The sequence below is a fragment of the Zootoca vivipara genome, chromosome 1, assembly GCF_965207765.1.
Source record: "Zootoca vivipara chromosome 1, rZooViv2.hap1.1, whole genome shotgun sequence".
In the NCBI taxonomy this organism is placed as follows: Eukaryota; Metazoa; Chordata; class Lepidosauria; order Squamata; family Lacertidae; genus Zootoca; species Zootoca vivipara.
Window position 1 is genome coordinate 14513382 of NC_142582.1, and position 25893 is coordinate 14539274.

At 45.6% G+C, this 25893-nt stretch overlaps 1 protein-coding gene and 1 long non-coding RNA gene across 3 annotated transcripts; one reads left to right on the plus strand and one right to left on the minus strand.

Moving 5' to 3' along the window:
- CYSRT1 (cysteine rich tail 1) lies at nt 1–5149 on the minus strand. 2 transcript variants are annotated; one of them, XM_088654506.1, is made up of 2 exons: nt 5021–5149; nt 1–1809 (listed from the first exon to the last, which is right to left on the minus strand). In XM_088654506.1, exon 2 carries the CDS (start codon nt 1699–1701, stop codon nt 1324–1326), a length of 378 nt encoding a protein of 125 aa, XP_088510632.1. In that variant the 5' UTR covers nt 1702–1809; nt 5021–5149; the 3' UTR covers nt 1–1323. The 2 variants fall into 2 exon arrangements, with proteins under 2 accessions (XP_088510632.1, XP_088510657.1); XM_088654531.1 differs by having other exon boundaries at nt 4956–5062.
- Nucleotides 1672–2368, plus strand: LOC148687481 (uncharacterized). The gene is made up of 2 exons (XR_015946493.1): nt 1672–1811; nt 2319–2368. It is a non-coding gene; the product is annotated as an uncharacterized LOC148687481 (long non-coding RNA).
- Nucleotides 5150–25893: the final 20744 nt, after the last annotated feature.

Sequence of the window (25893 nt, forward strand, 5' to 3'; positions counted from 1 at the left end):
TTCTTGGCACAAAAGAGAAGAATTTTATTAACTTTATAACATAGTTGTTTATTTAACGTTTCATGTGTTTATAAGATACGTTTCGGTTGTAGGTAATCTGTGTCAAACATTTAACATCAAGCCTTCCTGAACCTCATCTAGATCCCCACTATCCTGGCCTCTCAACTTTCTTCTTCACACCTACCCACTCCCTCTCCTCAACTGACAAAACCGCTGCTCCCTCCTTTTAAACTGGGAACAGTCCCGCCCCCGAGACTGTTATGTCAGTCAGAATGTTATGTCACTCAGGATGGAGGTGGATTAACTCTTTCCCAGCCAGGTGGGAATAAATATTTCAGAACCGTGTCAATCTGTCGCATAAACCACGGCAGCTCCTTTCACTTCAGATAAGGGAAGAACAGAGCAGAAAGCTCATGGGAATGTGGGAAAAAACGAGTCTGTGCTGTAGAGGAAGAGAGGAGGCGAAAGGGGAGGTAGAGTCCCCCTCAAAGCAGCTGATTTGGCCCATAACGAAAGGGAACCCTGGCATCCAGTTGCCCCAGACCAGCCTTTCCACAGGTTTGGGGTTTGGCAACCTCTGCCTCCAAAGGACTGAGGTGATGGGTGCTCTTACAAAGCACAAGAGGGCCCAACCCTGGCCCCAAGGCCCTCATTTCTGGCACCCAAGTAGCCAGCAACTCCCTGCTTCCCCCTCCACTTGATCCACCTCCAGTTCAGAGACACAGAAGAAAAGGGGTCCAGGGAGAGCTCTTGCCCCACTCTGCACCCTGCAGAGAGGCACCAGGAAGGCAGACGGGGAGCAAATCCTGCACACCCATTTGGCTTGGAGCTCCCAATTAAGAGCATATCCCATAATGTGCAAAAAAAAAAGGGGGAGAGAATTAGCCAGGCTAGGCACAAACTGAAATACTGCCAGGAAATGTCACCAAACAAACCAGAGGGACTGGCGCTCTTCGCTTCCATTACCATGCAATGATTAGGCAAAGTCCGTGTATTTCTTGCTGCTGCACCCACAAGGTGGTTTTCCAGGGTGGGGGACTTGCTGCTGCATTTCCTTTTTGCCCCCCAAGTTGGAGCCGGGTCCCAGCCAACCCTCTCCCCTCCCAGAGTTTCCAGCAACTGTGGAGGCAGAGCTGAGCCATCTAAGTTGGTGGGCATCACAGCCTCTTGTGGGAGTGAGTGCCACAGTTTTAACACTCCAGAAAGTAGGGAACTGTTGCAGTCTCTCACGGAGTCCTCTGGGAGTAATTTAATCCCGCAGCTCCTGGTGACGGTGGGCAAGGAGGGGTGGCTGCAGGCTACCCCCAGCGAACACTGGGAGAGTTAGGAGATGATGCAGGCGCATTTCCTGCAGCATGGGCAGCATTTCCTGCAACAAGAACAGCATCTGCCCTCCTGCTCCTGCTGGCTCTTCCAGTGGGAGGGGTGTGGAGAGCCCTGGTGGGGCACCTTGAGGCTGGCATAGGGGTTGTACGGCTGGGCCCACGACTCCTGTGTCGAGATCCTTTGCGTGCCCCCCTGTGGAGCGGCCTCCCTCTCCTTCTCCTTCTCCGAGTAAGTGCAGCAGCTGCTGGGGTTGAAGAGGACCGTGTCCGGGGTGCATCCTTTGCCCAGGTAATACTTCAGGAAGCTGCCTGGGAGCTGGGCACGAGGGAGGCTCACGCTGGCATAGGGGTTTTCGACGGTCAGCCCGCGATCCATGGGAATCCAGCAGAAAGTGGGGAGCTCCTGGGAGCCGCAGGGCGAGAAATCTACAGCCGGATGATCAATGGGTGAGGTGCCTTTCAGGCCAGCAGCAGATCACCCCAGCTGTATAGAAGAAAAAGTGTGGGGAGAAATGGTTGGGGAAAAAAATCACCATTGCATTATTCATTTACTGTATATGTAATAAATTATATATCACTGTTACAGAAATTAAAGGCCTGACACAGGGCGTACCCAGGATCAAAACTGGGGGGGGGGGAGCCATGGTCGTTCAGGTTGTGACATTTCAGCACAGAAAAGGCGAATGAAACCAACATTTTAAGAAAATTATATATAATTATAACAGTGCTTTATTACGGTAGTTGTTACAATTATTTGCTTGGGGGAAAATTAATTTTTATTCTAGTTACATGTCTTCTACTAATATCATTTTTCTTGGGTTTGAAGAAAAGCTGTTCAAAACTTTCGTTTCAATCCAGTCCTGATTTTCCTTGAAGAATTTCTGATGGACACTCATCAAACACAACCCAGTCAGTCTGTCTTCTCCCATTGTACTTCTGAGCCAGGTCTTTACCCTTTAAAATTTAATTTTCTACAGAAATTACTTAACTTAGCTTTTTGGAACCAGTTTCTTATATCCATTTAGGCAGCCTCGATGTCTTCTAAATGTAAATAAGAAGGTAAACTAATAGCGGGCGGCTCAGTTTAGCAGCAGGCGGCTCAGTTTAGTGATGCGGAACTCACTAGACCCCTCTAGAAGATTCCCTCTTCTCTCTGCTAGAGCCCGCTAGAGACCTCTCCCTCCCTTGAATCCCAATGGCTGGCTGACATAGATTCCTCTACTAGTCGCTAGGTGGCTCTAGATACTTCTCGGTTTTTACACCATTTCATTGTGGTAAACAGCTGATTATTCGCCATCGCCCTACCTAATTTTGTTTCGTTTCATCACGTTATAACCATTTAATTTTTTTTGCTTCTAGGAGGGGCAGCTTTTTTTCCCCCCGCCCCTTGCTGGGTACGCCCATGGCCTGACATTATAAGGACACAGGGATAAGTGCTTTCACACATACCCCAAACCCCCACACATAACAACAGCTAATACAATAGGAGCTCTTCTGTCAATGGCCTGACAACGTAACCCTCAATGTCTCCTGCTTTTCTGGGGACAATTCCAGAATTACAAAAGCCATCCCAGTTTTTTATTTGATACTGGAATGCCCTGCTTGAACTTTTTCTCCATGTCTCACAAAACCATTAAAAGTGAGAGTCCTGCTTCCATGGAAAATACAGTCCCTTGACTCAAGGAAGGAAACGGGGAAGTAGGCATATGAAGGCATTCAAGGGGAAAGGTTACCAATCCACTACCAGTCCTTTCATTGAAATGCTTTCTTGCAGGTTCTGAAGCAGAGCTTGGATGGCCATCTGTCCTGCATGCTTGTTGTGGGGATTCCTGCCTTGCAGAGGGTTGGACTAGATGACCCCTGAGGTCCCTTCCAGCTCTACAATTCTATGATTCCAGGACTGAAGGCAGCGGGGAAAAATAGGTCCTCTCTCCGACCAGGATGGGCAGTGTTTCCTCCTTCTAAACTCAGCCAACTCTGCAGAGCTTTTCTTAGGACTCGGGCAGGTGGCCAAAACCAATATTTTTACATCTCTCTCCCTGCTTTTAACCAGTTGTCTGGCTGGCACTCCCCTTGGGAGGAGAGTAGCAAGGAATGTGACAGAGAGTCCAAGAGAAGGGAGAGGAAGGCTGGGAGGGGGCAGCCGCCTATTTTTCCCTGGCTTGCTCAAGCGCACCACCACAGCCAAGCCAAAGTTCAACTGGGGGTACTTTCCTCCCTGCACACAAGCAATGCCCTTGCCAGGGGACAGGAGGCTTCCTGCTGCAAATTGCAAGGCAATGGGGTTATTAAGATTGTGCTTGCTATGCATTTTAGGGACAGTGAGTCCAAGGGAGGCTGGGAATGGGGAAAGTGTTAACCCAAACTGCACACTCCACAGGTGAAGACTCACAGCATCAGATTTACTCTGTGCCAGGCATCCTAGAATTGTAGCCTGCAATGCAGGAATCTTGTTCAGCGTGGAACTTGAACCCATAACCCTGAGATTCAGAGGCTTCCCATACCTGTTAAGAGGTGGGGCAGCTATACAACGCACAGGAGCAGGGCCAGTGAAAAAAATGTGGCAACCCATTTTGGAAGCTGCCTGAAGTGCTAATCTAAACAGTCAAATGTCAATGTGGCTGCTGAGTCCCTGACATGTATCAGTCAAGGGATATGCTGCTTGTGGGGTCAGGACATTTGTGGGATGTGATCCTTGGTGACACCCCAGAAACGTGGGGGAGGGGTCCTACAGAATTAGAAAGAATTAAAATCCCCCCAGTTCTGAAAGGCTGGGAGATAAGAGACAGAAAACTGCACCAGTTGAACTTTTTTGGGGTGGGGGAGAGGAAATTAGGATATATAAAAAATCAGGGTTAATCGCTCCTATCATTATTAACTTGCCTTCTGTGCCTATTTGTTATTTGTAAGATGCTTTTATGGATATATATATACACCGGAGGGTGGACTCTATTCTGAGCAGGAGCCCATAATCACTTGGGAGAAAACTTTGGCTTCAGTGACAGCCTGCTTGCAGTATTGACCAAAGTGGGGTTCGGGTGTTTGTTTGTTTTTAGAGTTGTAGAATTGGAAAGGACTATGAAGGTCATCTTGTCCAACCCTTTGCAATGCAGGGATCTTTTGCCCCACAACCCTGAGGTTGTGTCTCATGTTCTACCAACTGAGCTAAAAGCTGCTGTTGTCGTTTCAAATGCTGCTGCATGTAAACCATGAAATTGGTTTGTTGCAGTTTATTATTATTATTATTATTATTATTATTATTATTATTATTATTATTATTACCCCGCCCATCTGGCTGAGTTTCCCCAGCCACTCTGCTCCATTGCACCTGCGTTTTTAAAGATTGTTGTCATTTTTAAAACATATCAATCACTTTGTGCCCAAAGAAAGCCTCCGAACAGTCTTTTTCTGGAAAAATGCCCATCAAATAAACAAGCCACACAATAAAATAAGAAACACTCCCAAAAACAAAATCACATGGAAATGCTGACAGCCTTTGCAACACACAGAACAAGATGAAGATTTCAGGAGAGGCTTTTCCCCGCTAAATCTCCTTTCCAGGAACTGCCTCAAATCCAGGAAGTCCCTGCAAGGTGCTGAGCCAATGCCGTGTCCCCCCGGCAGACCTACCTTGCATCCCTGAACCCAGAAGGCCAGCCCAGGTGGGTTCTAAGGGCAGGTGTCCAGAAACTCACCTGGTTCTGTGCTTCTTCCTCCTCTGGGAGACCCCAAAGTGGTGGCTGCCTGGCTGATTTTCTGCCAGCCACACCCTTGGATCACCTGGCCGGCTGCTCCTGCCCCTCCTTCCCCCCATGAGGTCACTGTTGGCCCACAGGCCCCTCCCAGAGCACACCTTGAGCACACAGACCGACGGAAGCAACCTGAGTCCACTTTTGCGGAAAGGAATGTGGCTGCCCGACTCAAACCGGTTCATGCTGGCTGCTCTCTTTCAACAATCCAAAAGCTGGAGAGTTAGTAGCGCAGGAACTGCCTCAGTGGAAGAGTTTCTGTTCTTTCCGCATCTCAGCTCCAGAAAAAGGACCTGGCGAGGATGTTGCTAGAAAAACCAGGAAAAAGAATGATAGAATAGTTGGGTTGGTTCACGAGGGTCATCTACTTCAACCTCCCACAAGGCAGGCATCAAGAAGAAGAAGAAGAAGAAGAAGAAGAAGAAGAAGAAGAAGAAGAAGAAGAAGAAGAAGAAGAAGAAGAAGAAGAAGAAGAATTTTATTTATACCCCGCCCTTCCCAGTCAAGACCGGGCTCAGGGCGGCTAACAGCAAGAATATCAAAGCAAGTATAAAAACAATTCAATTAAAATGCAGATTAAATACAATGTTAAAATTCAATTTTAAAATTAGGAATCTACAGGTGCATTTAAATATCTGTAGGACAAAGCTTAGGGGAGGGAAACACAGGGGTCAGACTGCGTCAGTCCAAAGGCCAAGCGGAACAGCTCCGTCTTGCAGGCCCTACGAAAAGATGACACCTCCCGCTGGGCCCTAGTGTCCCGAGAGAGAGCGTTCCACCAGGTCGGGGCTATTATTATTTATTATTATCTTTTGCTCAAGGCAGGGTGCAGAAACTATAGGCATCAGACATGTTTTTTGCCCCTGGGACTTTTACAGCAAGAAAGCCAGCACAGACCTTTTAATCCACATCTGAGATGTTATTTCTTATTTCTTTTTTTCTTTCTTTTTTAAAGTGGTGATCTGTCATGGAGCAGAAGTCCCCAAAACAGGGGAGTCACCTGTGCCCTGTTCAGTGGTCCTCGCCTGGGCCTTGTCACCTGTCCAGAATCCAATGCACTCCCCCTGCCCCCTTAGGGAAAAGGGGGACCTTGTCTGTGGCTTCCTTTGTCCCCATCCAGCAGAGATCTTTGGGCAGGTCTCGGCTACTGCTTCATGGAGCCTCCAGTGCCAGAGGAAGTTTATCTGCAATCCTCGCTGAAGCATCCTATGTGATGTCCTCACATCTCCTCTTGTGCCCAAAGGGAGCCTGCAAATGCAAAGGGGTCCCAGAGCATGTCACAACTAATAGATCTGGGCTTTTCTTGATGATTGTTTGATTGTTTCGAAACGAAATGAATTTAAATAAACAAATAAATAAATAAATTTGGGCTTCTCGGGACAAGGGTCTGGATTGCAGAGCTGCTTGCGCTGGATGGACTGGGGCCCCTCAAGGGAAGGAGAATGGTGGAGGGGGGGGAATGCACTAATATTTAAAAATAATTTTATTATTTGTACCCCGCCCATCTGACTGGGTTGCCCCACCCCTATGGGCAGCTTCCAAGTTCCAACAAATCTAGAAGCCTAATAAAACATCAAACATAACAAAAGCCCCTGTACAGGGCTTCTTTGGGGGGAGGGGCGGATCCTGGCTCCTCTTGTCTCGGGTGCAATCTTTTTTCTTTCAGCCCCTCTCCGTAGTATTGTTGTTGCCATTGGTTTGTTTCCTGTTGTTAACTCTAACCCTAAACCCTAATCCCCTAACCCTAACCTTAAACCCAAACCCAACGCTAACCCTAGCCCTAACCCTCTAATCCTAGCCCCTAACCATAACCCCTAAACCTAACCACTAACGCCAAAGCCTAACCCCAAATCCCTTGACCCCTGACCTTAACCCCTAACCCCTTGATCCTGGCCCTAACGCCTAAGCCTAACCCCAAATCCTTTGGTCCTGGCCCCCAATCTCTAATTTCTAACCCTAATCCCAACCCCCAACCCTTAATCCTCACCCTTACCCTAAACTCCTAACCCAACCCTAAATTTGATTATAGCCCCATTAGGAGGTATTTACTACTAATATTAAAATATTAATATTAAAATATTTATATTTTATTTATATTTATATTTATATTAAAATCATGATAAATACATCAAACATTAAAAAATTTCCTAAAGAGGGCTGTCTTCAGATGCTTTGTAAAAGTCAGGCTCTAACTGGTGTCTGGTCTGATTCAGAATGAGTTTTCCGCCACCGGCGCTCTAGGCGTCTCAGCAATTGTTTCATCGCCCTCAGCTCTGGAGTAAACCACAGAATGTGCACTCAGAAAACTGGTTCTTCCCAAGGGACATCTTGCCCATAGAGGCAAGTGGCACCAGGGTGCCAAGTTCTGGAGGGCACCAGGGAAAAGGAAGTGCCTCTCAGCATCAGCTTGCTGTCCTCGCCCACCTCCGTCATGCCGCACCAAAGCTGTGCTGTGCCTGGAGCCTCTGCCTGCTGTGGCCACCGTGGCACGGGCACCAGGGAAGAGGCAGAGGCTGGGCACTGTCCCTCCCAGCATCAGCTTGCCACCCTCGCCTGTCTCATTGAAGCAGCGCTGCGCCCGGAGCCTCCGCCTCTTCCCCACCGGAGGAGCTGCCCTCCAGCTGGCGCTGCCCGCCTCCTCCAGCCCCACAAAGCTTCCAGCAGGGCCATAAAACGGTCAGCAACTCTGGAAAATGGGGGGGGGCACCAGAGAGATATTTGCACCAGGGCACCAGATATACTTAAGACAGCCCTGATCCTGACTCACAGAATGCAACACTCGCCACAATACACATCACACCTGGATTCAGCCTTATATCTACACAAACCCTACAATGCCTACTATTCATTCAATATCACTCATCTCATTTTACTCCCACACGACCTCTAGTACACATGAAGGCACATCATCCACCCAAACACTTCAATATCTCCCACTCAATCACCATCCGTTATCACCAGCCACTCCTCCCAGCTGACAAAAAAAGTACTGTGAAAACACCAAGGAGACAATGAAACCATTCACTGACAGAACTGTATAAATAGCAATACAAATTGCCACCCATCACTAGTGATGCCCTATTCAAGGCAGCAATATGGCTCTCACCCAGAAAGTCTTCCATCATTCTTCCTCAACAGGACAACTCCCAAGGCTGGCAGGACTGTCAGGGAGTGAGGGGAAACTTTACCATCCAATCTAGTATTCTTAAAGTCAGTGTTTCCCCGGAGCCATGTTACATCAGAAATTCAATGCCAGAGCACCCCATTGGGCAACCCCAGAGTACGGATGTGAAAAGTCATCATTTCACATTCCACATTTTATTTGTCGTATGCAGCACTGTTTCCATTCGGCTGCAGTTTGACTTCTGCCAAAACGGAGCTATTTGTCTCACTATCCCCTGCAAAATGATGAAACTTAGGTAAGTACATTGCCACGGTGTTTTCCCACCCGATTCAGATCAATGCAAAGGAAAGGCAATGCACTGGGGGAAGTGAAATCAGTTACGTATCGGTTGCAGAATGAAAACAAGAGCAAATATTGATCACATTTGCAGGATTGATTTCTATTCTGGAACTAATGAATGAGCACCAGCAATTTCCTCTCCTGTTTTCACCAGAATTTTTCAGCATCCCTGCCACAGATAAATTCACTACCATCAGTGCTGTTAGGAAGGAAAGAAGGAGACCATCAGAATGAATAGCTTTACAGGAAACAGAGGTGGACTTCTAAAGGCATAGAACACTAGTTAGTCCTTCCAGTGGTGTAGCGTGGGTTGTCAGGGCCCGGGGCTGTGAGGAGGGGGTGGGTGGGACAAAGGGAAATGGACAGAGTATGCAGCGCATTCAACTGCCTAACGATGTATATGTCACCCAGGAGATCACAGCTGCAGAAATAAGAAAATAAGAGTTGCTCTGTTGTCTGGAGAGGTCACTTTCTGGTTTGCATGGAGAAGCCATTTTCAACAGAGCCCAGTGATTGAAGCTATATTCAGTTTTATTACTATTATAGGAAAGGTCCTATAGTTATACGGACAAATGTCTGTATAGCTAAAGCTATGGTTTTCACAGTAGTGATGTATGGAAGTGAGAGCTGGACCATAAAGAAGGCTGATCGCCGAAGAATTGATGCTTTTGAATTATGGTGCTGGAGGAGACTCTTGAGAGTCCCATGGACTGCAAGAAGATCAAACCTATCCCTGAGTGCTCACTGGAAGGACAGATCCTGAAGCTGAGGCTCCAATACTTTGGCCACCTCATGAGAAGAAAAGACTCCCTGGAAAAGACCCTGATGTTGGGAAAGATGGAGGGCACAAGGAGAAGGGGATGACAGAGGACAAGATGGTTGGACAGTGTTCTGTCAGTGTGGTGTAGCGGTTAAGAGCAGTAGACTCCTAATCTGGGGAACCGGGTTCGTGTCTCCGCTCCTCCACATGCAGCTTCTGGGTGACCTTGGGCTAGTCGCACTTCTCTGAAGTCTCTCAACCCCACCTACCTCACAGGGTGTCTGTTTTGGGGGAGGAAGGGAAAGGAGAATGTTAGCCGCTTTGAGACTCCTTCAGGTAGTGATAAAGCGGGGTATCAAATCCAAACTCTTCTTCTTGAAGCTACCAACACAAGTCTGACCAAGCTGTGGGAGGCAGTGGAAGACAGGAGTGCCTGGCGTGCTCTGGTCCATGAGGGTCACGAAAAGTCAGACATGACTAAAAGACTAAACAACAACAAGGGAAACTAGTAACAATTATTTGGCAAAAAAGGAGAAAAATTGCACCCTAACAATTATAAGCCCGGGGCAACTGCTGCTGTGCCCCCCCCCCTCTCACCCTACGCCACTGAGTCCATCTTAAATGGATGCAATTCTCCTGTGAAGAGAGGCTGTGTTAGAAACATCTTACTGAGAAACTGCAGCCTGATCGGTCACCTCTTGACACTCGTGACCTTGGCAATTATTGCAGGTTATTGGGAAAGATGATGCCATCTGGAATTCCAAGGAAAATTTGGTTTGCTTTATCCCCCTTTGGCCTGAGCAAGGCAGGCAGAGAGCTTGCATTGTTTGTTTAGATTGATTGTTTGCTCCTAGCAATGGACAAAGGGCAAGCGGGCACGCTGATTGTTGCATTCGAATGGATTTGCTGGCTAATTGCTTGAGAGAAAGCCGAGTTGGATGGGGAGCAGATAGCACTGGGTCTCTCTGGCAAAAGTCTCCTCCCTTCCCATTTCATCCCTCCATGCAGAATCTGCCCTGCCCTGCCTTCCCAAAAGGGGCCTGTATTTTTGCCTAAAGCACAAATTCCAAGGGACCAGCAGCCAGTGGCATGTACTGCAATTTTATTAGCTTTAAGGTGGACTCGCCAAGCACGAGAGAACCTCAGAGGCCTCAAAGCCCTCTCACAGGAGGAGCACAACCCCTTCTTCTTGGGACAACATGGTCTAAGGCAGGGATGGGGAACATGTGGCACTCCTGATGTTGTTTGACTTGAACTTTCATCAGGTCCAGGCAGCTGGCATGGCCAGTGCTCATCATCATCGTAGAATTGGATGCTGCCTTTCCAGAGTTAAAACCAGTGCTATTTTTCTAGGAAAAGAGGTGCTAGAATGCACCATAAACTCCTCCCTTGTTCAAATAGATAGATGATAGATGATAGATTAGATAGATAGATAGATAGATAGATAGATAGATAGATAGATGATTGATAGATAGATAGATAGATAGATAGATAGATAGATAGATAGATGAGATAGATGATAGATGATAGATAGATAGATAGATAGATAGATAGATAGATGATAGATAGATAGATAGATAGATAGATAGATAGATTAGATAGATAGAGGTAAAGGGACCGAGACTGTTAGGTCCAGTCGCGGACGACTCTGGGGTTACAGTGCTCATCTCGCTTTACTGGCCAAGGGAGCCGGCGTACAGCTTCTGGGTCATGTGGCCAGCATGACTAACCTGCTTCTGGCAAACCAGAGCAGCACACGGAATCGCCATTTACCTTCCCGCCGGAGTGGTACCTATTTATCTACTTGCATTGGTGTGCTTTTGAACTGCTAGGTTAGTAGGAGCAGGGACCGAGCAGCAGGACCTCACCCCATCGCGGGGATTCGAACCACCAACCTTCTGATTGGCAAGCCCTAGGCTCTGTGGTTTAACCCACAGCGCCACCCGCATCCCATAGATAGATAGATAGATAGATAGATAGATAGATAGATGATATAGATATAGATTATATATATAGAAAGATAGAAGATAGATAGATAGATAGATGATAGATAGATAGATAGATAGATAGATAGATAGATAGATAGATAGATAGATAGATAGATATAGATAAACTTTTCTGTTTTGTCATATCAATGCAAACTCTGTTATAGTCAAATACAGAATAATAAGAAAGAAACATAACATAAATATGAGACATATATAAATGAATATTAGTAATAACATAACTTATTCCTCCAATTTATTTGACTCTTATAAACCACATCTTTAACTCCCCTTCCACTCTTTCCCTGGTTTCCTAACTATTATCTTTTCAACTGTGTTTTCTACTCTACTAAGTTCTTTTTATCACCTTATATTATTCCACGTTATAACCTCTACTGTGGAAGCATTTTTTGTCAGCCTGTTATGGTTATTCTTTTTGTTATAATATTTTTTCCCATATAATCTATATATAATATCCAGTCCTCTTTTAAATTCTTGTCATCTTTGTTTCTTAATCTATTTGTCATGCCGGCAAGTTCTATATATTCTAATAATTTATTTAAGGTGCCATTCTTCTCATGATGGTGCCTCGCCTGTTCCGCACTTTTGTGCTACCAGAATTCAGGCAGCTGTGGTCGCATACATCCATAGAATAATTTGATTTTGGGGGATTTCTATTGTTGTTATTGCCAAAAGGAAAGCTTCTGAGTTTTGGGGGAAACGTTCTTCTAAACATTTTCTTAAGTTCATTATACACCACCTCCTAAAATTCTTTTATTGCTCTACAAGACCACCCTGCATGATAAAAAATGCTAGTTATTTCTTTCCACTTCCAGCATAAGTCACCTTTAGATTTAGACATTTGGGGATCTAGTGTAAGTGAGATAATTCCCAGTGCTATTTTTCTAGAAAAAGAGGTGCTGGAACTCACCTTGAACTCACCCTTGGTCTCTTATAATGGCAATGGCGCCCTCCTGAGAGGTGCCGGAACTGAGTTCTGGTGAGTTTCAGCTGAAAAAAAAAACCTTGTTAAAACCATGTTCAAGGTGCTTTACAAAAGTAGTGGAAGATAGATAGATAGATAGATAGATAGATAGATAGATAGATAGATAGATGATAGATATTACAGCTTTAAGCCCATATAAACAAAACAAAACAAAACAAAACAAAACAAGACCATAACAGAACCAGATAAAACTATTACAAAATCACGACCATTTACAAAATACATCATAAAACGCATCACAGTGATTGGGGGAGACAAAGACTATACAAGAGGGTCAAATTTTCAATTAAGATTAATATAAATAAAAACTTTCAGTAATCAAACAACATTCCAGAACGTCTCTTGTGCGAGAGAACTGAGGTTAAAAACCTTGCAACCTGCAGGGTTCTATGGGGATCCGTGTCTTGCAGCACGTATGCAAGGTGAGACTCAACTGGTTTATCAGCTAGTTTTATCGGGTTCAATATACTAACCCGAGGCGCTCTATACATGGGGCAATTGAACATTATATGCTGGAGGGATTCAGTTGACTTGTTGTCACAACCACACAAAACAGAGACTTGGCCCTTGGTAAATCTGTGTCTCAGCACATTTGATGGGGGGGGGGGAAGTAGTGGAATATTTATCTTTAGATTTGACCTTTTTCTGTTGAAGGGATTTTCAAATGGAGATTGGGAAGTCGTCTTCTCGTCCACCCAGGCTCTTAAAAAAAAAAAACCACTGTTGGAAGCCAAAGGGGATTGCAGATATGATCTTGCCAGAGGGACTGATTTACTATATCTGGAAAAGAGAGCGGGGGCGATTTTCCTTCTCTAGTTATTCAACAGGCTGAATCTGAGAGGATTTGGAGCTTGAGCTTCTGAGTTGGTCACTTGGAAAATGTGCCATATATTATTCCATGGCTTCGGGAGAGCTGCTGTGCATTCCGGGTTGGCGACATTCATCAGCGCTGTGCTGGTCCAGCTATTTGGATACAGCTGCCTCAAAGTTACATAAACAGACTTCAGCAGGTTCATAGATCTAGACAAATGATTGATGGGAAGCAGGCAGCGCACGTTGTTGCGGGGAAATGTTCCTAGAGGCACTCTATGCTCTTACATTTAAGTAAGCCATAAATGTGCATTGGTAATGTTTTAATATGCCCTTCTTTGTGCTGAGGTAGGGCTGATTGGGACTGATATCTGTATGCATACGCATTCAACCCATCAATCGCATTCTGATCTGTCCTCGCAGTAAAATCCAGATGTCAATTTCAGCGCACACACACACCATTCCTTAGACTTGCTGTACTGCACAGCTCAGAATGAGCGACATCAATTTATATGCCAGGCTGCATCGCCAAGAGTGACACAATGTCACCTCAGGGTGAAATTCTAGATTCAGGTGTTAGTCAAATGGACACTGGGGGAAGTAACTGAAATTGTTTTGTTTTTTTTAAAATGGATGCTGTTTGCTTAGGGTGCTGTTCAAATGGGATTTACTCTTCACAGAGACACTACAATTAATGGATCTATTTTAGTCACGTGCATTAATTGCAACAGGTCTAACTCTGAATAAAACTTAGTTGTGTGCCACATCTAATGTGGATGAATGCCTATTACAGTGGTACCTCTACTTACGAATAACTCTACTTACGAATCTTTCTACTTACGAACGGAGCTCCATCCGCCATCTTGGATGCGGTTTAGATAGGATTCTTTCTACCTACGAATTTTTAGATAGGGTTGCTTTGACTTACGAATTTTTTCTCCCAATGCATTCCAATGGAATTTGACTTACAAATTTTTTCGACTTACGAATGTGCGTTCGGAGCGCATTAAATTCATAAGTAGAGGTACCACTGTACTGGGTCTCGCAACCAGCTGCAAGGCTTATGCTGCAAAAATTGCCAGTCCCTTCCTGATCTCTCTGGGACACATCTGAGAATGCTAGGGGCCCTGAATGCCACTGTGACATGTTTTTTTTACAAGATTCACCCACTGGTAGCTCTGCCAGGTCATCGATGAGATCCAGAGCAGGAGCAAACTAATAGCAAGGACTCTGACTGCCAGGTGACCAGGTGCATTATTGCATAATGCCAGGAAGTTCCGCACATCCAACATATCTGGGAGCTCGATGAAGGTGGCACATATCACTACTCCCGTTGAATTCTGGGTATGCTTTTGCCTGTGTGAAACCTTATTGTTGGACCCAATGGAACTTAATTTTTTCAGTCAATGCCTGTAAGCCCTGCTAGGACCATAGCTGTTTCACAATGAAATAGAAATGTTATAAATGGATAGACAGGCACTTTCAACTAGCTAACCAGCATAACAAAAGGCACAGGATATGGGTTTTCATGGGTCAGCCTGCCTCATACCACCCAATTTCCTGCCAGACGGCTAAAGCAAAATCACAAGGGCATCTCCACCAGCCAAATCTTACTTTAATACGATGGTTTTGTCCTCATTATTTACTATTTATTCAAGCAATGTATATACCTGCAGGACCCTGACTGTTCTCTGTTCTTCTGGTAAGGAGAAGAGATATGGGCGAGGCCAGCTAATTCATTCACTGCCTGGCAGCCCCGCTGACAACGAAGCCTGTAATTTGTTAAACTGGAAGTATTAGCTTAAATTGTTTTAATTTTGCTTGCTTCCCTTATGTCAGAATTGCTTAGTTGTTTGTTTGTCCTGTTTATGGCTTTTAATTTTTGGTCTATTGTTTTTCTCTGTTTATTTTCATTCCTTTGTTCCCTACTCTGGGATTGAAAACACTCAATGAAGAACAGCCTATAGATACTGCAATCTTGGCTTTGTTAGCACCATGCTCTAACCAGCTGATCTACATGATCAACAAACAAACAAACAACAATAGTTTCTAAGTTTATAATAAAGATACAATACAAAAAAGAACTGCAAGAAGATCAAACCTATCCATGGACTGCAAGAAGATCAAACCTATCAATTCTTCAGGAAATCAGCCCTGAGTGCTCACTGGAAGGACAGATCGTGAAGCTGAGGCTCCAATACTTTGGCCACCTCATGAGAAGAGAAGACTCCCTGGAAAAGACCCTGATGTTGGGAAAGATTGAGGGCACTAGGAGAAGGGGACGACAGAGGACAAGATGGTTGGACAGTGTTCTCGAAGCTACGAACATGAGTTTGACCAAACTGCGGGAGGCAGTGCAAGACAGGAGTGCCTGGTGTGCTATGGTCCATGGGGTCACGAAGAGTCGGACACGACTAAACGACTAAACAACAACAACAACAACAACAAAAGAAATCTGTTAAAACTATAAAATCAAACTTCAGTTAAAATGTCTCCTGTCCAAGGGGGGCACTTATTAATCAAGCATGATATGCTCCAGTTGGAGAACAGCCTTTACCAAAGGTGTCATGGGCTTTGAAGACACTCGAACTCAGGACACAAGGGAGAAACATACTACCGTGAGAGGAAGGCACCCTTGGCAAATCCACACCGTGATCAACTCCTGCCCAGAAACCTATGTCCCCACTGTGGAAGGACATGTGGATCCAGAATTGGCCTCCACAGTCACTTACGGACTCATTGTTAAAACCGTGTTTATGGAAGATAATCTTACTCGGCTACGAGTGATCGTCAAAGAAGAAGAATGCTTGCTGCCTGGCTCCATTTAATTGGAAGAAATGATTAAAGGCTGGAATAGAGGTGTGGTGTGTAGAGTATGGCATTGGGCACCCCAGGATTAAATAGTGCATTTACAACCAATTCCTGCTTTTGCTGGAATTTAGATTTAGATCAGTGCTGGGTGCAACAAAAGAGGTCTCCTCACCAAGCTCTTCTGTCTTTAATGGGACTGCCAACTTGTACCATCCTTAAATCTTCCCTCTCCTATGCGGCCAAGTTTCAAATCAACCCATTGGACGACTTTCAAACTATAAGTCATAGGACCTACTGTCTGCCACCATGATTTCTCATTATGCTGGTGGAATGCAGCTCAGCTATTCCCGCTTGGCTCCAGGCCATGACTGTAATGCAAGCAATTTTAAAAAGCATCACCTGAATTCCACCCTCCATAACCTGTGTTAAGGCAGAGGGAAGCTTAGTCTGAATTACAGGAAGGCTGCAATCCGATAAATGCTTACCTGGGAGCAAGTCCCCTTAAACTCAATGGTATGAATTTCTGAGTAGACATGTATTGGCTTGCATTATAAAAGTAGATGAAGAGGAGAATATTTCTGAAGCTGGTTTTATTTTTATTTAAAGGAAGCTTTTCTCAGATCTTGTCTAGCAAGACAGCCACTGAGACATTCTTGATATGCTACAGAATTTCCATCACCCAGTGTGGATGTTTTTTGGGTAGTAACTGATACTGTGATTTTTTCATTTTTGGGAAACTTGAAATAAGGTTGAGCCGAGAGCCCTTGACAAATGGATTGTTTCAGCTCTAATCACAGCCCAGCTGCAGGAGAAAACTTGTTAGAGTCAATTGTCTGTGGGAGAGAGGGATCTCATGGTATACATATTAGCAATCTACGTGATACATTAGGCAGAGACAAAAAGTGTTATTTTGAAAAGTTGCAGCAAAGAATTTTTTTAAAACAAAATTTAATGGCGGAGGAGTTGCTTTTTTTTTCGAGGGTGAGGGGAGAGACTTCCTGCGCTATGAAGCAAATATACTCTGCAGCATGCAGCCATTTTCTAAAAAGCTTTTTACTCATCGTTGTTCTAATTAGCTGAAAATTGAAGGCATACTCTTTAGTCGTATTATTAAGTTGTAATGGAACAAAAGAAGTAACTGGGTAACTGTAAAGTCATTATCGACTCAAAAGCATGCACGTAAAGGCCTCTGAGTTCTTTAGTTAGCAGTTTTTGTTCTGTGGGTAGCATTTTTATGATCTAATATGCAGAACATTAGAAGGCCAATGTACATCCTTGGGAAACGGTGAGGGTGGGTTGATCCGCACTTGATTTAAAGACAGCAGGTGCAGCAGGTGGAAGAAGCAGAACACAGCAATGTTGTCAATGCAGAATGCATATTGCTGGCTGCCTCCTGATTTCTAAGGCGTTCTGGAAAAGGGGTGTTTATACCATCACCATGACGTGAAAATGTCCTTTCCCAGCCCTTACTGAAAAGCAACCAAGTTAGTTTTTTTTATTCTTCTTCATTGTATTGGTTGGATTGGATTTTTAACTTGCCCCTTTCCCACAAGAACAACACTTAAGGAAGGTAAAGGTAAAGGACCCTTGGACAATTAAGTCCAGCCAAAGGCGAGTATGGGGTTCTGGTGCTCATCTCACTTTCAGGCTGAGGGAGCCAGTGTTTGTCCACAGAGAGCTTTCTGGGTCATGTGGCCAGCATGACTAAACCACTTCTGGCGCAACGGAACATTGTGATGGAAACCAGTGTGCATGGAAACACCATATACCTTTCCTGTTTATCTACTTGCACTGGTATGCTTTTGAACTGCTAGGTTGGCAGAAGCTGGGACAGAGCAATGGGCGCTCACTCCATTGCGGGGATTCAAACCACTGCCCTTCTGAGGCTCAGTGGTTTAGACCACAGTAACACCCACTTTAACCCCCCCCCCCCACACACACAAATGCCTTCCCCGGGGAGTATGCTTGAAAACTGCCTTTTCTTGGCATCGATAGAAAGCTGTTGTCAAGACTGGATGCTGTGCAAGGGGAGAGATGTTGAAGACCAACTGGGGAGGACTCAAGGAATGAACTATCCCTGCGTCTAAGGGGGTGCAGTATCCCTGATTTATGCCTCCTGCGACGAACCCCATCGCCGACGTTGCCAATAGATTATGAGACAAAGGGGTACAGGGGTAAAGCAATCCCCACTCAATTCCTTACGCCTCAAAATAAACCCCTCAATTCTGGGCTTCTCAGTAAAGAGAGTCTAATTCCAGCTTTCATGGCCTGATCTCACAAACACTCAGGGCTATTTGAATGAACAACCTCTTGCCTACAGAACAGGGACTCCCTCAACTCAGATCCCCACTGTATCAGTCTGCCATATCACCCTGGCAAACTTGTGGCACTCTAGGTTTTCACCATACTGTCCTTCCTATGTGACTCTAGGACACAAACTATCCCCTTTTCCTTAGGTAAGTTTTGCCCTTTTCTGAGTCTCCACCTCTGTGAGTTTTAATATGCTGCTGGAATAACCAAGACGATACTCTTTGGCACAAAAAGAAGATGAATTTTATTTTCTTGAGAACATAGGTTTTTCTTTTCTTAACGATGCATAAGTTTACAAACTTAGTTACAGTTATACATTAACTCTGTCAGACTTTAACTTCAAGTTATCCTAAGCCTAACCTAAACCACCACTATCCTGGCCCCAACACCCTTCTTCTTCCCTCTTCATCACCACACACACACCCCTCCAACTGCCAAAGCGGTTATTCCCTCCTTTTTAAACTGGGCACCGTCCCGCCTCCTATAGATGCGCTGTCAGTTAAGCTGGAGGTGGATTAACTCTTTCTAATCCAGGGTGTAATAAATCTTCCATCCTGGGGCTAATCCGTTACACCTCCCACCCTGAATAAAACCTTTTCCCATCTTCAAAAGGACAACTTCAAATAATGTCTTTGCAGTGATGCACATGCGTTGGAGAAGCAAGGGAACGTGACACGAGTGAAAACCTCACAGTTGAGGATAATCACAGAACATGGGATTCAACACCTCCACCCACTGTCCTGCTGCCTCCCTGTCTGTTTACGTGAAGACCGGAGGACCACACAAAAGAGAATCTGGCAGAGCAGGGAAGGAACATTCTGATAAGAGCTTCACATTGTGACCTGGAGAAAGTGAGGCTGAACGCCAAACAAGAAAAGAGAGATCATAATGACAGGTTTTGTCTTGTCACCAAGAGTACCTTGAAGTTGCTCATTAATCTTTTAGACAAATCTGCCATGTTAATGCACCGCTGTGGAATAATAAGATGTCTCTGGACAAGGAACAGAAAGTAAGCCGAGCTTTTCAAAACTTACCTTTACAGTTCAGGTTTTCCATTGGACAGATCAGGGATGGGCATCCTGTGGTCCTTGAGATGCTGCTAGATTCCAGCTCCTGACACCCACATCCAGCATTTGGAGTGATGGGGGCTGTAGTCAGTTCTATTTTTCTAGGAAAAATGGCAATGACCCCCAAACAAGAGGTGCCAGGACTGAGTTCTGGCCGGGAAAAAAAAGACCTGGCTGTAGTCCAACAATTTCTGGAGGGCCCATCCATGTTCCGAATGCTGGTATAAGAGGATGCTTGTCACAATTGTGGTTGAAATGTTACACATTTTCAATAGGTCAGTTTCCCATAGACCAATGCTTGTCCTGGATATGGCTGCCATCTCCAGAATACAGTCGTACCTGGAATGTTGAACGGAATCCATTCTGGAAGTCTGTGACTGGCCCAAAGTCCCTCAGTGACCATCATGCCTGAGTGGGGACAGGGGCGTAGCAAGGGAGGGGCGTTGGGGCGCTCTGCCCCGGGCCGCGTGCGATCCTGAGGGCGCCATGGTGGCTGCCCTCGCCCGCCCGCGCTGGGAGAGCCCCGCAAAATGCATGCCCCGCCCCCGCGGACGACGCATCCCGCCCCCAAAATGCGCACCCCGCCCCCACGGATGATGCACCCTTCCCCCAAAACTTGCTCCCCGCCCCCGCAGGCGACACACCCCACCCCAAAATGTGCACCCGCCCCCAGAATGCACACCAGCTCCCCCCCCCAAATGTGCACCCTGCCCCCGCAGGTGGCATGCCCCACCCCCAAAATGCACGCCCCGCCCCAAAAATGTGTGCCATCCCCACCCCCACCTGCTCTCCGCCCCCGGTGGCAGAGCATGAAGCTATGCCACGGAGTGGGAATTTGAACCCTGGTCTCCCACATCCTAGTTTGACACTCTAACCCAGGCATCCCCAAACTTCGGCCCTCCAGATGTTTTGGACTACAATTCCCATCTTCCGCGACCACTGGTCCTGTTAGCTAGGGATCATGGGAGTTGTAGGCCAAAACATTTGGAGGGCCGCAGTTTGGGGGTGCCTGCTCTAACCACTACACCACACTGGCTCTGGATATATTTTTCCCTGTTTAGCTCTGGCAGCTTATTTTTCTCCTCTCCCTCCCCAAGGACTGATTTCAGAATAGCTCCCTCGTGAAACAATATGAAAGTGCTGTCGGACACTTTTAAGCAGTGCACGGTTTTCCTGTGGGAACTATTTAATGGGGTGACACTGTCTTGGATATCAGCACCCACACAACGATATGATCGTGCTGAAGCCATTTGTTTTTATGGAATAACAATAAATACTGAGGTTTGCTCAGGACTAATGGAGATCTCCAGGGATGACAGACCCATCCCCAAGGTATCATAAAACACTATGGAGAGACTAGAACAGAGCACTCTGTCTGGCTTGATACATAAATTCCCCAGACAGATAGGTGCAAAAATACCACTGCAAGGAAATAATAAGCTTTTAATAGGCTGCATAGATAAGACACAGAAGAGGACAATAGCAATCTGGTGTGCAGTGGCTGAGAGTATTGGACCTCCACATTTGGCCAGGATATAAACAATAATGGAAAAAAAAAGGCAGGGTTTGATTATAAGGAAAGAGAGAAGCTGTCGTGCTGTCAGGGTAGAAATCTAGCTCTTATCCATAGTAGAATGATCAGGAGGGCTTCCAAATTCTGAAGGGGTGGCTTACCACATTGGCTTACCACATAAACGACACCGAGCATTCATCATCTTAATGATTTGTGCATACAAGGCTAGGGTCTGGCAGATCAGGGTTCAAATCCCCATGAAGACCTCTAAGGGCCAGTCACTGCCTCTCCCCATAACTTACCTCACAGGGTTGTTGTGGGGATTAAATGAGGAGAGGGAGAAAAGATGGGATATAAACGGAATAAATATCTCCCATCACATTCCAGACTGGAGAAAGAAAGAAAAAACCACCACCTTTTTAAAGTCTGCTTTTTGGTGTTTTGGGTTGTTGTTGGTTTTTTTTTTTTTGCACTGTGGGAACAGAGGGTTTTAGTCCATTTTAATTGGACAGCCATAAAGTTACAGTAGGGACGCGGGTGGCGCTGTGGTCTAAACCACTGAGCCTCTTGGGCTTGCCAATCAGAAGGTCGGTGGTTTGAATCCCCGCGACAGGGTGAGCTCCCATTGCTCGGTCCCAACTCCTGCCAACCTAGCAGTTCGAAAGCACGCCAAAAGTGCAAGTAGATAAATAGGTACTGCTCCGGCGGGAAGGTAAACGGCGTTTCCGTGCGCTGCTCTGGTTTCGGTGTTTTGTTGCGCCAGAAGCGGCTTAGTCATGCTGGCCACATGATCCAGAAAAGCTGTCTGCGGACAAACGCTGGCTCCCTCAGCCTGTAAAGCGAGATGAGCGCCGCAACCCCAGAGTCGTCTGTGACTGGACTTAACTGTCAGGTGTCCTTTAGGTTGAAAGTTACAGTATACACTTAAATCCCTCCTCCAAAATACTGGCAGGGCAATTACTGTGGGCCAGACTACACGTTACACTTAATGAGTAGCATGCAGTTGCATACCCTCCAACATTTCTCCTCCGATGAAATAGGGACATCTTATTCCATTATTATTATTATTATTATTATTATTATTATTATTATTATTATTCCCCACCTACCTGACTGGGTTGACCCAGCCACTCTGGCCAGCTTCCAACATATAAAAGAATATAATAAAACATTAAACATTAAAATACTTCCCTATACAGTGCTACCTTGTTTTGAATCTGGGATCCGTTCCAGAGCCCTGGATGCTTGACAAAAAGGATGCTCAACAAAGCGCCGCTCTGCGCATGTGCAAAGCGTGATTTAGCGCTTCTGCGCATGCATGAGCAGCAAACCTGGAAGTAAGCCATTTCGGTACTTCCAGGTTTGCCACAGACGTCCAGCAAAATGGGCGCTGGATGGGACGGAGTTATACGGAGGCTGCCCTCAGGTGTCTTCTAAAGGTTATACTGTATACCAGTAGTTACTTATCTCCTTGGCTTGGGCGTCACATAACTCAACACCCTCCAACATTTCTCTGATGAAAATAGGGACATCCTAAGGAAAAGTGGGATCAAATTAGAAAACGGGATGGCGTCCCTGGAAATCCAGGACTGTCCCTGGAAAATAGGGACAATTGGAGGGTCTGCAGGAGTGTCATCCATTTCCCTTAAGTAATTAGAGGGGCAGGGGGTGGTTATGAAGTTCTCACAGCATGTCATAAGCAAGATTTTACTAAGCTCCATAACCAATCCCGAGTGGAGTGGTATTTCTATCTCACTCACAGTTGGGGAGGGGAAAGGTCTGCCTCTCCTGCCCATGTGCTGAAATCAATATAACAATCAAGCAACTGGCATTTTTAGTACACCGACCGAAAGATATAGATACATTTCCTCATTTTTATCATGAAACATCTGTATAGCATTAAGTCGTTTTGAAAGATGAATCTCATATTTACTGTGTTTTGGTTTCCCTTTCATCTTCTTGGCATCTGTCTTTGCTGCATAAAGTGGAAAGCATCTAGGCCAAACAGGATTTTTATATGGGGTACGTCCCTTCACCCAGGACGCGTGTGGCACTGTGGTCTAAACCACAGAGCCTAGGTCAGCGGTCCCCAAACTAAGGCCTGGGGGCCAGATGTGGCCCAATCACCTTCTAAATCTGGCCCGCGAACGGTCCGTAAATCAGCATGTAAATCAGCTTACTTGGTTCCATAAAATATCTGAATGCAGGCCCCTTAACATGGGAAAACCATGGGAGTGAGCTGACAAAAATTTGGGCAGCAGGGCCTAAAAATACCTGGTGAAGCACAAATGTTGGCAGGTTAGTCGTTTGTGTGTATGGTGTTCCAAGCTGCAGGACTGAGCATGCAATCGGGCACTAGTTTAAGATGGATTTTCTGAGTCTGTTCATGTTTGCATGTCCTTGGTGACGGAGGCAGATTTGAAAGGACCAACTCACTGTCTAGACCAGGGGTTACCAAACTAAGGCCCGGGAGCCGGATGCGGCCCAATCGCCTTCTAAATCCGGCCCGCGGACGGTCCGGGAATCAGCATGTTTTTACATGAGTAGAATGTGTCCTTTTATTTAAAATGCATCTCCCGGTTATTTGTGGGGCATAGGAATTCGTTCATATTTTTTCTCAAAATATAGTCTGGCCCCCCACAAGGTCTGATGGACAGTGGACCGGCCCCCTGCTGAAAAAGTTTGCTGACCCCTGGCCTAGGGCTTGCCTATCAGAAGGTCGGCAGTTTGAATCCCTGTGACGGGGTGAGCTCCCGTTGCTCGATCCCCGCTCCTGTCGACCTAGCAGTTCGAAAGCACAGCAAAGTGCAAGTAGATAAATAGGTACTGCTCTGGCGGGAAGGTAAATGGCATTTCCGTGTGCTGCTCTGGTTCGCCAGAAGCGGCTTAGTCATGCTGGCCACATGACCCGGAAGGTGTACGTTGCCTCCCTCAGCCAGTAAAGCGAGATGAGCGCCACGACCCCAGAGTCGTTCGCGACTGGACCTAATGGTCAGGGGTCCCTTTACCTTTACCTTTATGCCCCTTCACAAGTTAATAGCACAGCCCTCTGTGAATTTACTCAGAAGTAAATCCAACTGTGTCCTGTGGAGCTTTTCTCCCAGGTAGGTGTGCACAAGATTGAGCTGTGATTCGTTTCCAAGTGTTGCAATAATGCAAGTTGTATAGCAAAGGTGAAGGGGGGGGTGATTCTGTAGACATAAAACCCCAACCAATTACAACCTCCCCTATTCCATCTTGCAAAAGGAAACCTGATTAATAAGGAGAGAGAAACAGAGAAGTCACAACATGTCTTGCAAAAACCCCTCTGAATTAGCAGGAGTGTGTTTGTTCTGTTGCGCCAGAGATCAGGCAGGAAAAGGAACTTGTCAATCTGATTTGTTCAGGCTAAGAAAGTTCAGCGTGTCTTGTCATTTTGTCAAGATTTGCCTATTTTTTCTTAGAGTTTTAGGGTTTGTGCTCCCCCCCTTTTGTATCTGAGTCATTCAAGCCGTGTGCTCCCCATACATGAGAACTATTTTTGCAAACTAAATACAAAATGGCAAATGACATGATTGCACTGCCAGGATATGTCAGACAGTGGAAGAAACACGGAAACAAATATATTGGCTGAGATCCAACCATCTTCCTTTGCTGGTTGTCTTCTACTAACAGGAGACCTTGTGAGATGAAAGCTGTAGAAAAACCTCAGGCCTTTTCTGGAGATACTGATCCAGGTAGGCAAGTTCTTCCACATCACAACTTGTCATAGGCCCAGGAGAGGTGTGTCACCTTCTCTCACCTATGTTTCTTCTTTGGCGATCACTCGTAGCCGAGTAAGATTGTCTTCCATAATCACGGTTTTAACAATGAATCCGTAAGTGACTGTGGAGGCCAATTCTGGATCCACACGTCCTTCCACAGTGGGGATATAGGTTTCGGGGTGGGAGTTGATCATGGTGTGGATTTGTCAAGCGTGCCTTCCTCTTAGCACATTTCTTCCTTGCGTCCTGAGTTCGAGTGTCTTCAAAGCCCATGACACCTTTGTTAAAGGTTTTTCTCCGCGCTCTCAGGCCAGTGTTTCCTAATTGTTGGTGTTTATACTACATTTTTAAAGATTTGCCTTGAGACAATCTTTAAACCTCTCTTGTTGACCACCAGCATTATGCTTTCCATTTTTAAGTTTGGAATAGAGTAGTTGCTTTGGGAGAAAAGCAATGACAAACCTAGACAGCATCTTTAAAAAGCAGAGATATCACCTTGCCGACAAAGGTACGTATAGCTAAAGCTATGGTTTTCCCAGTAGTGATGTATGGAAGTGAGAGCTGGACCATAAAGAAGGCTGTTCGCCGAAGAATTGATGCTTTTGAATTATGGTGCTGGAGGAGACTCTTGAGAGTCCCATGGACTGCAAGAAGATCAAACCTATCCATTCTGAAGGAAATCAGCCCCAAGTGCTCACTGGAAGGACAGATCCTGAAGCTGAGGCTCCAATACTTACGAGGAGGACATTCTTTTTTGCCAGCCGCAGAACCAAAACAATTCATTTAGAGTAACAGGCATATCAATCTATCGGTAATTACAAAATGCAAACAGGAAAATTAAAGTAAATACCTCTGAGGCTTTTGCAATGGGAAGAGTTTTCCAATAGAAACATACTGGGAAAATACAATATATATTGTTTCTGTCCACGGGCCTGATTAGTTGCCACATTAATGTATGTTTATGCACTCCTGCTAATCACATCCAGAGCTCTTCTGAAGTAAATAAAAACTTGCTCTCTTCCAACTACTGTTACCGGGCAAAGCATTGCACTAATCAAGCAAGTTATCAGGGTAATTAGGGAACAGAAGTCACCAGAGACATCATGCATTATGATTTGTGACTGTGTTATTTTTAAAAGCCTGGGATGCAAATGACTAATAAATTTCATTAGGAGATAACTTCAGTTTTTATTTCATGCTGAAATTAGGACAAGGCGCCTGCGCGCACACAGGGTGGCAGGCATCTGTTGCTGGGGAATCACTTGCAAACTGTTCTTCGCTATTTCTTAGTGATGCACCAAAACACCTCATCTTACAGTTTTGGCCACCCTCCCAAAGCAGGCAGGGCTGA